Source organism: Besnoitia besnoiti, chromosome I (genome assembly GCF_002563875.1).
Source record: "Besnoitia besnoiti strain Bb-Ger1 chromosome I, whole genome shotgun sequence".
Classification (NCBI taxonomy): domain Eukaryota; phylum Apicomplexa; class Conoidasida; order Eucoccidiorida; family Sarcocystidae; genus Besnoitia; species Besnoitia besnoiti.
In genome coordinates, this window is record NC_042356.1 from 2,670,865 (window position 1) to 2,686,325 (window position 15,461).

Consider the following 15,461-nt stretch of genomic DNA (forward strand, 5'->3'; position numbering starts at 1 on the left):
CATACGATAAGCGATGCGACAGGCGGGTCCGCTGAAAAGCGCGAGAGCGTAAACGACGATTTTCCGTCTCGTTGACAGTTGGGTTTTGCTATTACCGACAAAATAAAACATGGCATGCACATGCTGCCGAAAGGATACAGGACCAGTTCACACTCGGGTCAAAGAACACATACTCTAAGCGCGTGGACTCTGTCCTGCGAACGAGGCAGCAGCGCGAAGCAACGGACGACGCGCGTAGCCACGCGAACAGAACAAGACTTGCTTTCCTGCGCAGATGACCATTTTATTCACCTGCCATATCCCAAGTATGGAGGACATAAAGTAATAAACCTGTGCTGGTTTGCCTCTTTCTAGTCCAGTCTGCAGTCGCCGACCCCACGATCGACAGATATGTGGAGCTCATGCATCTTGGCGTTGAGCTCCTTCGCTCGGATTTCCATGTACGTTGAAGCAGAAACCGTCACAGAGGGAGGCGGATCAACGAAAAGAGACCTTTGCCTGGAAGCGGACCAAAGCGCGACAGTCAGAACTGCAATGCTCGACAGGACGAGAACCGCAACACCAAATGTACGAGCTGGGTAGCGCATATCGAAAACTCGATAGATGTACCCATGGCCGCCATCGCCGTTTGGAAGATTCAGGAAAAACACGACAACCTGAATCCCAAGGTATACCATGATGAAGATATAGCAAAAGACGGCGTGTCGCACGGGTACGGGAATGCGCGACAGAAGCAGAGAATGCATGAGAGTGACAAGAACAATCAAGAGGTGTTTCCATACAGAGTACCATGCCTCCGGGAAGGTGTTGCCGTTCTGTTCAAGGAGAGCGAAGAAAATCAGGAAAACCCCGAGAGATGCCACAAGCTGGATGCTGTGAAGTATCCACACAATCGAAACCAGAAAGGGAACCGGCGGCTCTTCAGCGGACTCTCCGCCGGCTTCTTGTTTCCAGGCGTCTGACCGCATCTGCCCATCCTGGCTGAGAGATCGCCTTTTTCTACGAACACAGTTCTCCACTATGCTTTCCGGATACGACGGATTAGGTGCCAGAAGAATTCCTTCGACACAAAACTGTGGATGAGCCATCAGATCGTCATAGCCACGCAGCGATGCACAGCCAGCGCCCTTGCCATCCCGCATAGAATCGGATGACAGCGTGTGCGCCACGTGATGATGACGGATGCAGAACCATTTCCGATCGCTTTTTCCCGCGGTGGAAGGGGGATAAGAATGCTGTTTCGGTGTCAGGCCCCCTTCTGTGGTCGCTGACGTCGAACAGTCGTTTACAGACGATTTCTGGGAGTCGGTCGTTGCCTCCATACAGGCGCCCCGCACTTCACTCGTGGCAGGAGGTGCGTTCTCTTCACGCACGTTTCCGTCCGCTAAGGCGGATACATGGGATGCACTGAATCTCGCGTTGTTTCGCTCTTCTACCCCGAGATCCGCAGATGACAGCCTTATTCTGAAAGACCAGGCGGCTCTCACGGACACGACGCAGAGGAAGAAGAAATATATTGTTGTCGCATACGAGTTCCAGTTTGTGAAATACAGAACCATGGGCCATCCTAGGTCCTTGGTCACGTCACACGATGCAAAGCTTTCCAGAAGAAGCAAAACAACGCAAAGGACGAGCCGGATGACAACCAATGCCGTCACGTTGATCAAATTGGGGAAATAGGAGGAAACAAACACCTGCCGCCAATCTCGGTGCCGCAGATTACAAGACCAGAATCTCCTCGTTAAAGATAGTTCGTAGCATAGATGGCTCCAATATGAAGGCGAGGAGACCGCGAACGGAATTGACTGCAAAGCTGGCTTCTTCGATGCGGGGAACGTTTCGTCTCGCTCCTCAAGTCGCTCAACCATGTGGTCCCTACCTCCGCTGCCTTGTGCCCTCTCGGCGACTGACTGCGAGGAACGCAGCGGGATAGAGTCAGTGGAATTTTTGGCTGCAGTCTCATCGCTCTCCGAAGGAAGCAGCGAGATGTCTTCCATGGGTGGCGCAGAATCATCGTCTGCTTGTCCTGGCGAGCAGCCGCCTCCGTCGGCATGTGCTTCGGGTTCAGGTTCATTTGGCACGAAGGTTGCAGCCGCGGGCCCGTCCGCACCGTTGCTCCGCGCCGCCAGGGCCGCGGCTCTATGAGAAAACTGCTCTTGTACCGGTGTTTCACCGTGATCACACTGTTTTTGACAGTTCAATGTGTCTTGTACCTCTCTTTCTCTCGTTTGTATGAGACTGTCATCCGTTGAACGAGTGCAAATTCCCACACCGGACATGTGCAGGTCATGTACATCTGGCCTTGTGTGGTGTTCTTGCTCTTGGTGAGAATCCATCTTCGTGAAGGGCACACTGTTCCCGAAAGCAACACGTAGATTCTATTTCTCAAAGAATCGTCCTTTTCAAACTGAAACTGGGACTGCGTGACCGTGGCACCCGTTTCGAAATCTCACACGCCTATCCCAAACCGTTGAATGGATTCAACGTTTTTCGTGCTAGCAGACGATACAAACCTTGATTCTTGAACAACGTAAAACACGTAACCGGAAAGAGATGCTGCTGCCATCTGCAGCATACAGAATCTCTCAGATCGTGCCCCAAACCGTGGTTTCAAAAAGACAAAGAATGAGTGAAGGAGCCAAAACGCGGTTACCAAAGCGCTGCTCACGTTTTTATAGCGAGGAAGCGAAAGAGATGCGAACAAAACAAGACACGAGGATGCAGCTGACGGACAAAGATCTAAGTCAAAACGAAAAGTGTAGAACATTTGACTCCAGATCACGGCGGCCGCGCAGACGACTCAAATTAGCGTAAGCGCCCGATGGTGTCTAGGATCACCCCCGAATACACACGCCAGCACAGTGGCCTGAAACCAAAAAGTAGTTTTCTCCCTCTTGTCACTTTTGCGGTAGCCGTGCAGCACGGACCCACAAATGCCTTCGCTCGAACGACGTGGCAGGGCTGTGCGGCACCTTCCGAACGTTATCCGCGACGAGACAACATCACGAAGAATCACCGTGAGTGATGCGGAAACAGCCCAAAGAGGAAAACGTTGACTGCCGCCAGTCGAGAAAGGCCAGTTCTTCTTCCGAGCGCATTCACGCTTCGCATTTGCATATCGGCGGACGTCCGGTACTAGCGGGATGCGAAGTGTGCAGCTAGCAATGCGAGCGCCAGTGCTGTCTAAGTGATGGTTGCCTCACCTATTAGAGAGCACTAGAGCCTCTGATCTGGGCAGAAACGCTCTGCGATATATGACAAGGTACAGCCAACAAACTAGAATGCGTGCGCGCAAATGCATATTCCTGCATTTTAAACGACTGCTGTGATGCCTGTGGCAGCCAAGGTCTGCCGTGCCTTCCACCACTGAACGGAGACGTTTCGGACAAACGGTGCGATTCGACGGCACTTCCTTGCCTGCTTCTTCTCTTTTCGTGCTGGACACAACCACGCGCGTATCGTCCGGCGGCGCTATATATGGCGCCTTCTCGCGGCGGCGAGCTCTTGTGGTACGTTTGTCGTGGAAAACAGTGAACGTACACGCGACTCAAAACTTGACGCTTCAGGACGTGTTTTGCCTTTGTGGGACAGTGGCATGAGAAGAGAGCCTTCGTCGTAGTCCGTCCAGCAACATGCCCGACATTAAGTAGAAGCACCTTAGAACCTCACAGGAACCGCTGAATTTTCCAACCGAGGTCTGGGGTGGAGTGGCGTCCGTCCACACAGCGGAACGGAGAGAAGGATAACCGCGTGCGTCGTGTCGGTCTATCTGCAACGCGTGATTTCACAAAGCTCTTGGGATTTTGGTGTTGCAACCCCCCCCCCCCCTTGCTGCAGTCCCAGACTGAAATAGTAACTAAGGCTCAGCGAAGGTCACACCTCCCACGTGACTTTGTGGAAAGCTCCACTCCGCATCGGGTTCATTATCTGTACTCTGACTGAACTGTTTAGAGCGCCCCTACAGCTCCACCACAGCATTGACTGGCGGCCCTTGTGATCTGCTAAACGCAGGAGATTTTTGTTTCCGCCGCGTTGACTCGGTACGTGGCGCAGCGCCCGCTCGGAATTCATAGTCACGGGTACATTTGTCTGCGGCGCCGCATACAGCAACTGGCAACCTGTCTGAAACGGTCTGTTCCCGAGTTCTCTGTAAAAACGTCTCACACGCTGCACTGGTTCAGCGTACCGCTGAGAGCGCCACGCAGGCACACATGACAGCTTCCAAGCCCTGCAGTCTCCACCAAAGAGGTGGATAAATACACGCACGAGTGCATCGTCGCCCTGCGTATATGTTCAGGCACTCTCGCGTAAATATACATATATGCTTGTGTCGGCGCATACACAAACGTGTGCAGAACTGCTGCGTCACAACAGTTTACTCGCAACCCCTTCCTCGCTCGTGGTGAACAGCCACGCGCCGACGCCTCTAACGGTCAAAGGACAACATCGCCGCCTCTAATTCCACAAAGCGGCCGCCAAAGCAGCTGTATCTTGTGTAATTTGAAAGGGCGCGCGCGTCAGCCGATGCGCGCATGCTTAATTATATCTGGTCGGGGTCGAGGCAACTAGCCGATACGAACGATTTCCTGAATTCCTGTAAAACACGGCAGTTTTTCCGAGGGAAAAATGCAGCATGTCGCCTGCGGAAAGTGAATCTTGCGAGTAAATATATGCATAAGCGTGTATCGATCGCGAAGATCGTGGAAGATGCCGCTCATGCGCTCAAGTGAGGCCGCATAGGAAGGGTCTGGCGGGTGTCTCACCTGGATACTCTGGCAGGACGAGGTTATATTTCTCAATCATAGATCTGAAAACAAGGCAGACACCAATCACGCGCGCGAGAAAAGCTCGTATCTCACGCGAGAAAAAGCTCTCGCTTCCGCGCTTGCATATCGCGCGTCTTCATCTTGTGTAGCGCCCCTCGGGCTACTCCGGCGTTCGCGCAGTGGCTGCTTTTGTGGTTCGCTGTCTCGCGCGGGACTCAACCTCGTCACCACCCGACGTATCAGGCGACCGGCACACCAGACTCTCCATCTGCGCATGCCTCTCGGCTGCCGCTCGCCCCCGTTGCACCCGCGTCTCACCAACTCCTCCCCCTGTCTGTCTCTTTGTTTCTGTTTCTATCGGCTTTCCTGTCTACCTATCTGTCGATCTGTGTACGGCTATCCCTCACTCTGTCTCTACGCACCGCAGAGTCTGCGTTCACCGATGAACGAGGCATACACGACGGGAATCGGGCGGCCGCCAAATCGCATTTCACATGAGATTCTGCCCTAACGGCTCGGCCGCTGCGTCAGCGCCCATACGCGCTCGCTGGAAGGATCCCCCCATGCCGGTTTCGGCTGACGCCTGCGCGAGTTCGGTTAAGCGCGTTTCGTTCGTTTCCGCGAAGCTCCCCCCGTCAGGTCACGCACGCTGGTACGAAACGTCCGCCGACAAAGTGAACTCCGCCGAAGTACTTGGCGCACAGCTTGGGCGCTGTGAGGGAAATAAGGTACTGCGGCTCGAGACCATCGCCAGTCACGTTTCCTGCAGCGCAGAAAAAAACGAAAACCGCAGACACACCCCTCCACAACGCTCCATCGCGTGATGGAGCTTTCGAAACGACATGCCGCTCACACACACACACAAGAGGGAAACACGAAATGCACTCGCCCAGAGACTCGTGTATTTTGGTCATCACATGCAGGCCAACCTACGCGCCGACCGCCTCCTCCGCCTCTGCGGTCACCCCCGCCGGATCAAAGCCACGCGAGCGACGACCGCTGCACTGTCCTCCCGAGCAAGACGGCACCCGTCGCACCCACGCTTCGCCTCCCTCTGCCGCATTTCATTTTTCCCGCCGCTGCCTCTTCTGGGCGCCGTTCCACTGACTCAGAGCTCCGCCCCACGAGCTGCAGTCTGAGACTCATGAGAAAACTCGTCACGCAGCGTTTGAGGTAACCACGAAATGGCGAAGCCCGGCGGGACTGGAAGTCTTGCCTTGTTCAACGTCCCAGCCCGAGGGAATGTCCACGGAGAGAACGGGGATGTTGGCGGCCTTCAGGGTGCGCAGAACAGAGTCGAACGGGGGTCGGAGTGCGCCGCGGAAGCTGAAGCCGAAGATGCAGTCCACAACCAACTCGAACTCAGCCAGGTCTAAAACACAGACACAGGAAAGCCGCAGAAGGATGCGCACCATGCAGCACCACACGTGCGCGCGCGACGAGAGAGGGCAAAAGAGACGAGAGGAGATAGATGGGAAACGTTGCCTCCAACGGCGGTGCCCACAGACCCGGAGGCGAGAGCGCAACGTCCCACACCGAAAAGGGTTACAGGCCACCACGCGACGAGCGTCTCGCGACACTGAAGAGAAGAAACTGGGCAGACGGACAGCAGCCTAAACCGCTTCCCCTCTGAACCCCTTCGCGGCACCGCCTCTCTCGCTCTCGCCGCGCGTGGAGTGAAAACTCGTGGCTGCACGTTTGCAAATTCTCTCTAGGCGCTCGAGGCTTGCATCGAGAAGGCGCTCTTCCTCTCTCTCGGCCGTTCACCTTCCGTGCCGCCCTCTCCTCTCAATCCCTTGTCTTATCCCTCTCCTCTCCGCTCGCCTGCCTTGCTGCCGCGGCGGCGCCTTCAGCTTTTACGGCCTCGACTTGCGTTCATGCGGCTCCCTGACCCCGTGTCTCTTTCTTTTTGCTTTCTCCGTTTACCTGCCGGCGCTTCCTGCGTCACTTGCACGCGGTGGTTGTGAAGTTGCTTCACCAAGCTCTGCGCAGCGACGAACATGCAAAAGCGCGCACACACGCAAGCGTTGTCGCAGACAACGCAGAACCGAGGCAGCGGCGCGCAGAAACGACATCCGCGAGGGGTGGGGACAAGACGCAGGAGCGCGCACGTGGCGATTCTAGGAACTATGATGTCTTTGTTTATTCGATTTGAGCTGACCTTTATGTTCTTAATGCCTGCTTTGTACGGCGGATATGGTAACTTCTTTGTACCAATATATATTGGTAGTATCGCAGACACTATCTATGTATGCTGCTCGATCTGTCTCGCTGGCCAGCGGGAGGGAACCGCCCAGGCATTCCCAGCCAGAGAGAGAAGACCAGACACGAAGGCGAACACGACTGACGCACCCTCCGCTACCGTGCAAACTCCTGGAGTGTGTGCCTCCGGCAAAAAACACACTCCTCCTTCGAAGACAACAAAGCGCAGCGAAGACGCCGCATGAGAAAAAGCGCAATGACCCTGTCGGGCCTCTCGGGAGGACCTGGCAGAGTTAGGGCGCAGGCGAGCTGCATGGCCGCCCAGGCAGCCGAGTTGCAGGCTCCCCAGAACCACGCACCTCGAAGAGCGCTTTGCTCGTAGGCCGCGGATACCAGACGCAGACTTGGTAGCCAAACAGCTTCAGGTGCCGCGCTGCGACGAGGCCGTCGCCGCCGTTGTTTCCTGAAATCCGCGCCGCGGAGGACACCGCAAGGCAATACGAGGCAGAGAGAAACGAAGCTAAGAAAAGGGGAGCGGCACGACGAGGGAAGAAAGAGCCACACCGGAGCCAGCTGAAGGCGCGGACGTGAAGAAATGAAGCGATTAATCTGCGGACAGGCCGCAGCACAGGGACGCGAGACGCACACCGCGCTCTTGCTAGCGAGAGAGGCCTTCCAGAGCGTCGCGTCTGTAGGCGGTCTACGAAGAGAGCTCGCCACCCCCAACCAAATCTGCGCCGAGTCTTGTCTCTTGTTTCCTTATGACACAGGCCGAGGCCCCCGAGCACCTCCGCGACACCTCATTCTGCCGTTGCTGTCGGACTGGAAGGGAGAAAGTCGCGGAAAAGGAGCGCGCAGCGCCCCGGTACCCACCCCAGGACGCGTTTCGAGGCCTTAATTTGCAAGTGGGATCCAGCCGCAACCCGGAAACACGCCACGCCCAGGCGCCGCGGGCCTCCGCACCGTTCGCTGCGTCCAGCGAAGTTCGCATCTTTGCAAAAAAAAAAGGCCGCAACTCACCCGGTCCGCAGACGACGAGGACGCGAGTGAGGCGCTTGACGGCTGCAGTCAGCGGCACAGCGGCCACGACCGCTTGCGCGACGCTGAGCCCTGCGAGCTCCATCAACTAAACGCACGACACCCCACAGCCACAGAAGTAATTGAAAAAGTGACCGCAAACGCTGAAAGAGCAGAGGAAGCATGACAGACCTGGGAGAAAGGCCCTCAGGGGATTGGTGTGCAGCCCCGTCTCTTAGGAGCGGTGGAGAGAGAACGGAGCCGGCGAGTCAACGCGCTCGCAGCTCACAGCAGCTGGAGCGCAAATTCGGTTAGAGGAAGCATAGAATGCGAGGTGCACTACTGGTTTAAATCTTGAAGGTCTTTGTTTACTGGATGCATGTTCCCTTTTTCGAGTGCTCTTCACCCCGACTCGCCTACCTGGTCGACGGAGTATCCCACCTCAGGGCCCATGAGGTCCTCGTCCAGGCTCTGCGCCTGCGTCTGCGTGAGGTACTGAGAGAAAATGAAACCCAGCAGAAAGCAAGCCTTACACGCACGAAATCCTTCGCCAGAGCAAAGTCGCTTACGCTCGCCAGCCCTGCGGCGTCGCCGGACGAAGCTGTTCGCCCGGCTCAGCGCCGACTGCCCGCACACACTTGCAGGTACAAATGAATACACATACGTGCAGATATAAATATACACAAAACAACAACAACAAAAATATATATGCATATATAGGTAGAGATAGATGTGTAGATGTATATAAATATATAAGTGTATGTATGTGCAGGCCTGCAGCCGAGGCCCACGCTGTGGAAGGCGTCTCTTTGCAGCTGGAAACTCCAAGGCGCACGCTAGGCTGCGTAGGCCCCCTCTCGCGTCATCACTACTCTGCGACATGCACATCACACGCGATGACTGTAAAACTTTTATGTTCGCAGAGTGTCTGCGGACTGCATCTCGGGCACGAGGCCGGCAAGCCCTGCAGCCGCGTCGACTTAGACACGCGCGCGCGCCTTACAGTCAGATTTGCGGCAGCCATGGCAGACAGCGGAGGGGGAATAGCCGATGAGAAAGGGCGACTGAGGCCGAATAAGGCGCACATGTGAAGGGGAAGGTACAGAGACACACAGACACACACAGAATACAGTTCGCGAGGTCTGTGCCTGCAGAGCCGTTTTCGCTTGCGCGCAGGCGACACGACAACTCATCTCAACAACGTGGGAATCGACTCCTCAGATGCTACGGCGAACAGCAGCATCGCACTGGGAGTGACAATCTCTGAGATGGGTTGGGTTATGAGCTTTGTCTGCCTCTGGCGCCTCAGTGCCTTGGTACTGGAGCAAATTGCAATGGTGAGTCGACAGTTCGAAGGTGTACAGCGTTCCGGACGCACTCGAGCAACCTAAAAAACTCATGCAGCGAGAGAAGCGGACCAACTACGTTGAACACAACAGAAAGGAGGTAAGATGAAAATGGGAAAAGAAGGATCCCAAGTCCCCTCGCCTGCTCAACGTCGTAGACACACATGTCTCCGAAGGTCATAGATGCATCTGCACGTGTCTACTGCGGTACACACCCAAACATATATATATATATATATATATATAAACCTAAACCCTATATATATATATATATATATATATATATATATATATATATATATATATATATATGCGCGTGTGTATATGTATCTACGTGAATAGGTGTGCGCGCTGCAGGCGTCAACGCCCATTACAGCGAGGTCATCGGGAGTGGAGGCATAGAGGCCGCGAAGCGCCTCGCGACAAAAACTGCGTAGACCGAAATTACCCGGCCAGCTCGGGGCGGAGCGAAGGCGACGCCCGGAAAGCAGAGACCACCTCCTCGGGGAGGGGCAGGGGCGCAGAGGAGGCTGCGGCGAGAGAAAAACTGGATGTGTTGTGAAAGATGACAACGTCGAGAAGGCAGGGGTGCGCCCGGCGCCCACGAGAGGCCCAAAAACCGGCGAATCGCGGGCTCGCTGCGTGGCAGAGACACACGGCGGAAAAGGCGTCGCCGCGGCCTCCGTCGAGCCGCTGGCCGTGGCTGCCTTCTGCGCGACCGGCGCTCGACGCCGACCACAAAGGAAACCGGGCCCAGACGGCGCTCTGAGAGAGGCCTGAAACGGACAGGAGGTGCATGGAAGCAACGAACACACGAAGGACTGAATGGCGTCCTCTGCGGAGCCCGCGAAGGCCGACTGGCGAAGCGGGCCCCAGAGGCGCCGACGAAGAGTCTGCCAGGCGGAAGCGAACGACGAGGCGAGTCGCGAGGAGCTCGCCTCGAGCTTTCCTGCGAGCGGTGAACAGCAGTCGCTCGCTCACGTATTCGCCGCGGGTGTCGTTCAGCGAGGAGTAGAGGTGTTGCCAACCGGCAAGGCGGGCTAGTTCTCAATGCACACAAGACAGGAAGCAAAGATTCAACGGCGACGAAAGCGAACTCGAAAAGCCGCGAAGCCCGTCACCTCCCCGAGGTTCAATAAGCTTCGGGACGCGTTTCGGCAAACCAAATGTCACTGTCGAGTTGCGTTTTTTGGCAGAGGAGACACGCCGAGCGCTGCGCCCGGTGACACTGTGCGTTTTCGGGGCGCTCGGTTCGCTCACCCGTGACTTACTTTTCCGTGTTTTGAGAGGCTCCAGCACATTGAAGGAGCGCATACCTGCGTGCCGAGACAGGTTGTGCGAGAAGCGACGGTTTTCAGACTCATTATTTCCCCCAGCTCTCAGGGAAAAGACGAAAATGGAGGTGTGGCTCGACACGGTCAGCTGTACATACAAAGAACGCGGCTGCATGCGCAGCTCTTTCGCTCGATTTGAACCTTCCACTCTCGCAAAGGGTCCACCACTTTCCAGCCGTTTTGCGTTTCCACCCATACTTGCGGACGTCACAGCCGTCTTCTTGTTCTTCCGGTGTGGTGCAATTTCCCGCTGGCGGCTCTTGTCTCGTTCCGTGCTCAGCTGTCCGGCCGCCTGGGCATTGCAGCACGCCCCCGCGGTGTGTGGTCTAGCGAGTTTTATTGTTCGTCTTCTTCCCATCGTCTGCAATGGCTCTCTCCACTTGTCCTCGGCGGTTCATGATGTCCGCCTCGGCGGCTTGCCTCGCTTCTTCCGCAACGAACCGGCTGTCTCCGGGCTGCGGCGCGCTGCAGCGTTCCTGCCGCGCCGCAATGCCAGGCAATGCCCATGCAGAGAAGTCGCTCTCCTCGCCACTTCACCGAAAGATTTTGAGTACGCAGAGCGCACAGCTGTCGCGAGAGACCGCCCGGCGATCGGCGAAACCGGTTGATGCCTCTTGCCGAAACTGGAGCTGCGCCTCCTCAGTCAGCGCCTCAAACTGTGTGCCCGCTCCGTTGCCTCTTTCGTCGCACTCTTCTTCCTTCGGCTGTCCTTGCCGAGGAGCTCGCGCCTTCTCAACGGCGGTCCCTGTCAAGGAGGAAACAGCGGGGAACGATGCAGCTGTCACGACCCTCTTTCAGTACACAGGTGAGCTGTCCACCTCGGGAACACCGGTTTCGCGTCCGTCTTTGGACCGGCCTTGGGTCTCTCTACCGATCTATATCTACATCCTGCTCCGTGTCTCTGCATATATGACCGAATGCTGCGGGGGGGAGGGCGGGGGGGGGGGAATTCCGGCGGCGCGCCACAACATGGATAGACACACGTGGTTTTAAACGAATCTTTTCACATACATGTTCATTCACATACATGTAAGGTGATACTGAATGGCTGGATTTCCTGCACGAGTTTCTCTTTTTTTTCACTTTTGCGCTCCTATTTTCCACTGGATCCTGCGGTCGAGCGGTTTGTGCCTCTCCCTTAGGGCGCCTGCTTCCTCTCTTCCTTGTGCTTTCCGTGATCTTGACCTCGATTGCATTCTCCGCTCTTGCCGTTCCCCTCCTGGTCGTCCTCCTCGAATGGGATTTCACATTTCTGTGTGATTTCTCCTCTCCTCCTCAGTCTGCCCCTACTGCACGGCCGTGCGCACGACGATGGACTTCTTCTCTCATCCCTACAAGGCTGTTGAAGTGAGCTCGCCGCAAAAACACTTTTTGAGCGACGCGCCTCTCTGGAGGCGGCGGAAATGCTGAGGAAGTGTTATGAAGAGTTTCGCGGTTATTTCGAGCTATCCAGACACGAGAGGCGCCCTGTCGCTCCATCCCTGCGTACCTGTCTGCTTCACGTCTCTCCCTGGATCGCTTGATGTTGTCTTATCTTGAAATTGGTGTCATCTTCAGTATTCTAGAAACTTCTTCTCTCTTGCGTTCGCCATCGTTGCTGTCCCGCGCACCAGCCCAACCGTATATGCATATATATATATATATATATATCCATACATGCAAGTATAAACAATTATTTATATGTTGATATTTATATATACGTGTATTGTGTGTATATGTGTCTGCATGGCTAGTGTCAGGGTCTTTATTGGGTGTGCTTTTTCTTTGCAGGTCAATCCGTTCAGCAAGAAGGAGATCCTGGGCGACCCGCGCCTTGACAAAACATACAAGAAGGTCCCGATTGCGTTGATTGACGGGCAACAGGTGAATCTGGATCTCGTTTTTTACTGCAGAAACTTCCTCGTCTCGGGAAATAACTACAACGAAGTAGTCGCTCCTCTCTGTCCAAGACTGTTGAAAGCTGCCGAAGGGCTCTGGAAGGAAGTATATACTCATTCTGGATACACGTGAGCGCATGCGTGTGAGTTGCATGCGCAACGCACTGTCACACAAACACACACCCCAGACATCGATTTTTTGTAGTATAACTATCCACAGATACGATAATTTTTCAAAAACCATGTACGTACATACATGCGTACACACCTATACGTGCATATATATATATATATATATATATATATATATATATATATATATATATATATATATATATGTCTTGGTATGGCTTGGGTGATGCGGTCGGTGGGGTGGCTCCGTGTCGCCTTTTTAGCGTGTCTTTTCTTCTTTTCGCTTTTTGCACTCTGTCTTTTATTCGCTCGCTACGCGGCCAGGTCAACGACTCTCGAGAGATCATCCGGCGCCTGTGCGTCCTCCACCGCCGCGGTTTTCGTGAGGGTAGCAGCCCGTCGGCGTCGGGCGCACTCTCGCCCGCCGAGGAGACTGACCTCGACTGGGTGTATTCTAACCTCGTAGTGGTTTTCCCTGCGAGTCTCTACCCAACTCTGGCTGCCAGGTGAGCGCAGAAGATGCCCGCGACCCGTTTCCACTCTGTTTGGTCTCGCCCTTCCGCGTGCCTGCTCGAAAGCCGCCCTCTCGCCTGGTCGAGCTTAGGCCCGCCACTGCAGCCTCGTCTGGACTCTGAATTCTCTCTTCAGCTGGCGCGCCTTCGGCTTCATCACCGCTCTGAGCAACTTGTCGCCTCTCGAGAAGGTCGTCGTGCGCCTCGGAGGACCGCTCCTGATGTACTCAGGTGAGTGTGCGCGTCGCCGCCGCACGCGAGTCGACTTCTCTCCACTGACGCACCAGCCCGCAGTCCTGGCCGTCCTCTCCCCCTGCGCGACTGCCGCTCTCTCTCCCTTCGTCGCCAAAACGATTCACAAAAACGCATTCATATGTATATGTGTATGTGGGAGTAGGCATATGTATGTTTGCGCATGTGCATCTGCGCAGGTGTATTTGCGCATGCATGCATTCTACTTGTAGGCATACGAGAAGCGGTCTTCCCCCGCATTGCTCGCGGCTCGCTGCGCGGCTCTCTCTGTGCCGCAGCCACGCGGGAGTTGACCACGCTGCGGAATCTGTGCGTGTGCTTTGCTCTGTTGGCGTTTTTCAGTCAGCAGGATGAACAAGAAGAAGCACGGCATCACGGACCCCGTGGAGGCCTTGTCGAGCGCCTGCCGCGAATGGATGACGCGCGTGAAGGCCGCAGGCGGAGCGTCAGGCCCGCTGCACGGGGGCGCCAAGCCCGACATGGCGGACGTGGTCGCCGTCGGATTCTTCCAGTGAGTCTTCTCGCGTACGTCTTTCCAGTTTTGCGCGCGAGTCTGCGTGGAGTTCGCCTCCTCGCAACGATGCATGCATTGCCCTGTTTTCGCGTGTTTTTCCTCAGGGCGCTCAAGGACGCGCAGACGCTACGAGCCGTGCGAGCGAAGGACGCAGAGTTTGGCAACTGGTAAGCCAGACTCCCATCTGCATTTCGAAACCGACACGGATAAATATATGTGTATTAATATATAAATATCTATATATGTGCATGTGCGGGATAGGGTACTGCGTACGTTTAAGGTGCTCCGTGGGAGGCGTACCTTCGAGCCCCGGTGCACATATGTGTATGCATATAGGTTTATTTGCATGTATTTTAACGGTATTTAAGATACAGTTTTGCATTTATTTATATGGTGCCGATGTCTCGGCGGCGCAGAGAGGAGCTCGCACACAGGCAGCTAGCCGAGGTTTGAAACCGCCCGCAGTGCGACTTCATTCCGGCGACGGAGAATCCTGGCGAGCGTCTGTGTGGTGGTCTCTTGCCCGCAGGCTGCGAACCGCGGAGAAGGCCGTCCTGCGATAATCTGACTTTCTCACCCACCGCGCCAAGCTTCAAAACGAAGCGCCTGCATTCGTAGCTGCATTTACGTATATATATTTATATATGTATGTACTGAACGTGTGGGCTCTTTTAGTAAAACATTGTGTATTGGTGTTGGCGTGTACGCGTCTATGCGCTTGCGCCTCGGCACGGACTTCATGGATTGCCTAATAATAATGCAAAACAATAAATAACGGGTTTGTTTACGGCCGAGTTGCTCTTTACACCTCTCGCGGCTCTGCGGAATTTTCGTCCAGCTGCTCAGTCGCAAAGGGGATTATTCAGAGAGAAAGACACAGCTGCGTCTCTCCCCCCAGAAAAGGGAAGGTAGACGAGCGGCTTTACCTGCACTCTTGAAAGCAGATTGTTAGTCTGGGGCGTCCCTCCACCTCTATATCTATCTATCTGTGTATCTAACTATATCTATATATCTATTTCAATCTATGCATACACATCCACAGCGACGTGCGCGGAGGTAGATAGGCGCTATATAGGAAGCAAGGGGCTCACGACCCGACCGCCGAAACTCGAAGCAGATGTGCTTCGATTCAGACTTCCGTATTCATTTGCAGATATATATATATATATATATATATATATATATATATATATATATATATATATTGGAAAATCTGCAATATGATCTAGATGGGTGCGAAATCTGGATAATCCAATTATCTTGCACAGCCTCATTCGCGAGATACCACGACAGCTCGAGCTCGTTGCAAGCGGCACGCTGTGAAGAGAGGACGTGCGCGCGGTGGCGGCGAACTGCAAAGGCAAATCACCGTTTTCACGCAAAATCACTCCGCAGGCATCGTCAAGAGTCGAGTGCAGGTCAAGCGCGCCAGGAGCCGCCGCAACTCCGACATACGGAACACCATCTTCAAAAGAAATCCATACCAACAAAAAACATAGGGCTCGCAAA

General features: G+C 54.9%; 3 protein-coding genes across 3 annotated transcripts; 1 reads left to right on the top strand and 2 right to left on the bottom strand.

Moving 5' to 3' along the window:
• Positions 1-350: 350 nt before the first annotated feature.
• Positions 351-2,336, bottom strand: BESB_003980 (uncharacterized protein; the record flags this gene model as incomplete). Its single annotated transcript, XM_029359153.1, has 1 exon — positions 351-2,336. The coding sequence occupies one exon, from the start codon at positions 2,334-2,336 to the stop codon at positions 351-353; it is 1,986 nt and encodes a 661-aa protein (XP_029222066.1).
• Positions 2,337-4,565: 2,229 nt separating this feature from the next.
• BESB_003990 (putative apolipoprotein A-I binding protein) lies at positions 4,566-9,072 on the bottom strand (the record flags this gene model as incomplete). The annotated part of the gene is made up of 9 exons (XM_029359154.1): positions 4,566-4,594; positions 4,764-4,807; positions 5,415-5,529; positions 5,983-6,138; positions 6,693-6,750; positions 7,328-7,431; positions 7,989-8,094; positions 8,406-8,480; positions 8,989-9,072. The coding sequence occupies 9 exons, from the start codon at positions 9,070-9,072 to the stop codon at positions 4,566-4,568; spliced, it is 771 nt and encodes a 256-aa protein (XP_029222067.1).
• A 1,992-nt stretch (positions 9,073-11,064) lies between these two features.
• Positions 11,065-14,515, top strand: BESB_004000 (glutathione S-transferase, N-terminal domain-containing protein; the record flags this gene model as incomplete). The annotated part of the gene is made up of 8 exons (XM_029359155.1): positions 11,065-11,470; positions 11,945-12,012; positions 12,436-12,528; positions 12,999-13,180; positions 13,323-13,417; positions 13,781-13,949; positions 14,057-14,119; positions 14,482-14,515. 8 exons carry the CDS (start codon positions 11,065-11,067, stop codon positions 14,513-14,515), a joined length of 1,110 nt encoding a protein of 369 aa, XP_029222068.1.
• Positions 14,516-15,461: the final 946 nt, after the last annotated feature.